The sequence below is a fragment of the Bidens hawaiensis genome, unplaced genomic scaffold, assembly GCF_021521415.1.
Source record: "Bidens hawaiensis isolate Kalapana, Puna unplaced genomic scaffold, B.hawaiensis_p1.1 tig00053185_1, whole genome shotgun sequence".
NCBI classification, from domain to species: domain Eukaryota; kingdom Viridiplantae; phylum Streptophyta; class Magnoliopsida; order Asterales; family Asteraceae; genus Bidens; species Bidens hawaiensis.
In genome coordinates, this window is record NW_027499582.1 from 44,199 (window position 1) to 46,013 (window position 1,815).

Consider the following 1,815-nt stretch of genomic DNA (forward strand, 5'->3'; position numbering starts at 1 on the left):
ATGTCCCTTTTGAACCACCTCATCAACATAGTAAAGACCCCCGCGTTCAGTACCACGCCCAACGATCTCCTTCGTACGAATGTCCTTTAGAACACAGAAATTAGGATACATAAGTACCACGCAATTGAGTTGTTTTGTAACTTGGCTAATAGATAATAATTTTGAGGAAAGGGAAGGAATGTATAGACAATTATTAATTTTCATTTTTTCTGAGAATGTGATAGATCCTCCCCATTTGACTTGAATTCTTTCTCCACTTGCAGTTTCAATGTGGGACTTTGATGGTGGCACCAGGTTACAAAAATCTTTGTTATCGTATGACATAGTATCCATAGCCCCACAATCAAAGATTCAATTTTTTTCTTTTCTAGAGTGAGACATGGGCTGAACATTAAAAACTTTAGGAGAAAACAACTTAGAATGAATAGTAGAGGGACTTTAGTTGTAATTCTCAAGTCCTGTACCTATTAGGTCATCATCACATGTTGCAGCCACTCCTCCAAAACCACCGCTGCTCTCCTGCGGTTCCTTTCCGGTGGACTCTCATCCCCTTGTTACTAACGCACCTCTCCAATCACCCCTTGAACGTTGGTTGTTCTTTGGTTTCTGACCGTCTTCCCACCATTCTGGATGCCCGACTAGCCTGAAACACTGTTCCTTAGTGTGCCTCTTCATCTGACAATGAGTGCAAAAAAGTTTGGATTTATCTTCTTTTTCTTTCAGTCGAAACTTTGTTCTATGTTGTGAGTCCTTGGCAGCCAATCCTAATCCGATTTCCGTTGAATGTTATCAGAGGGTCCAGATTTTAAGATGGTCACTCTTGCAACCTCTCTTCTGATGGTGGCATATGCCGCCTCAACGGATGGGAGAGGTTCTTTCTTCAGAATATCTCTTTTGATTGGTTCCAGTTTGTCATCTACCGCCATGAGTAACTGGTAAAGTCTTTGTTCTTGGGTCTTCTTATTGTAAACTTGAATGTCTTCTGGATCCTTCATTGGATTCGGGTCTCTTCTATCGATCGACATCCAAATGCCTTGTAGTCTACTCCATAAATCTTCCAGAGAATCAGACCCTTGTTTGAGGGAGTTTGCTCGTTTGTGGAGATCGAACACCTGGAGTGAATCTGTTCCAGATCCGTATGTGGTGGCTAAACCATCCCACAAGGCTTTTGCAGTAGGATATTGTGAGACATTATTCACCAGGTTGGATTCAAGATTTTGGATAATCCAGGTGAAGACACATTGGTCATCTTGTTCCCAACGTGAATAACTTGTATCAGTTTTTAAAAGGGGTGACGGATCCCCTGTGACGTGAGAACCTCTCCCCCTACCTCCATTGGCTTTCTTCATCAGTGTTGCCCAGAGGGCATAGTTATCGCCACCAAGTTTAATCCCTAAGGAAAGGTTCTCAGAGTTGGTTGTTGTTTGTTGAGCTCCGAGACCATTCCTTAGGAGGGCAGCAATCTTCATCGTCAATTCATCAGGAACTTGATTGATTTGGGTGTCACCATCCGTCATCTTGTTTGAAGATAGGGCGGAATTCCCAGGATCAAACGCGCTTTGATACCATGTGAACTTGGTAATCAAGAACTTTTATTTATATTTTTTTTATTATGTTATTTTACAAGAGAGGATTAACCCCAATAAATAGAATGCTCAATAGTTAAACAAGGAAACAAAGAATTACGGAACATCCTATGAACAGTCCTTTTTTTCCTCCTATAATTATTCCTTGATTGAAGTCTTCCATGTTTATCAATAGTTTAACATAATACGAAGCGGATTACTAAAAGAGAGCTCACATTTTTTATTAGAT

The 1,815-nt window shown here is 40.7% G+C and overlaps 1 protein-coding gene across 1 annotated transcript; it reads right to left on the reverse strand.

Moving 5' to 3' along the window:
- Positions 1–764: 764 nt before the first annotated feature.
- Positions 765–1,517, reverse strand: LOC143599999 (uncharacterized). The gene has a single exon (XM_077077813.1). The coding sequence runs from the start codon at positions 1,515–1,517 to the stop codon at positions 765–767; it is 753 nt and encodes a 250-aa protein (XP_076933928.1).
- Between the last annotated feature and the right edge of the window lie 298 nt (positions 1,518–1,815).

Bases quoted from the DNA above. Each gene is read 5' to 3' on its own strand.
- LOC143599999 (XM_077077813.1), bottom strand. From the start codon at position 1,517: ATGACGGATGGTGACACCCAAATCAATCAAGTTCCTGATGAATTGACG.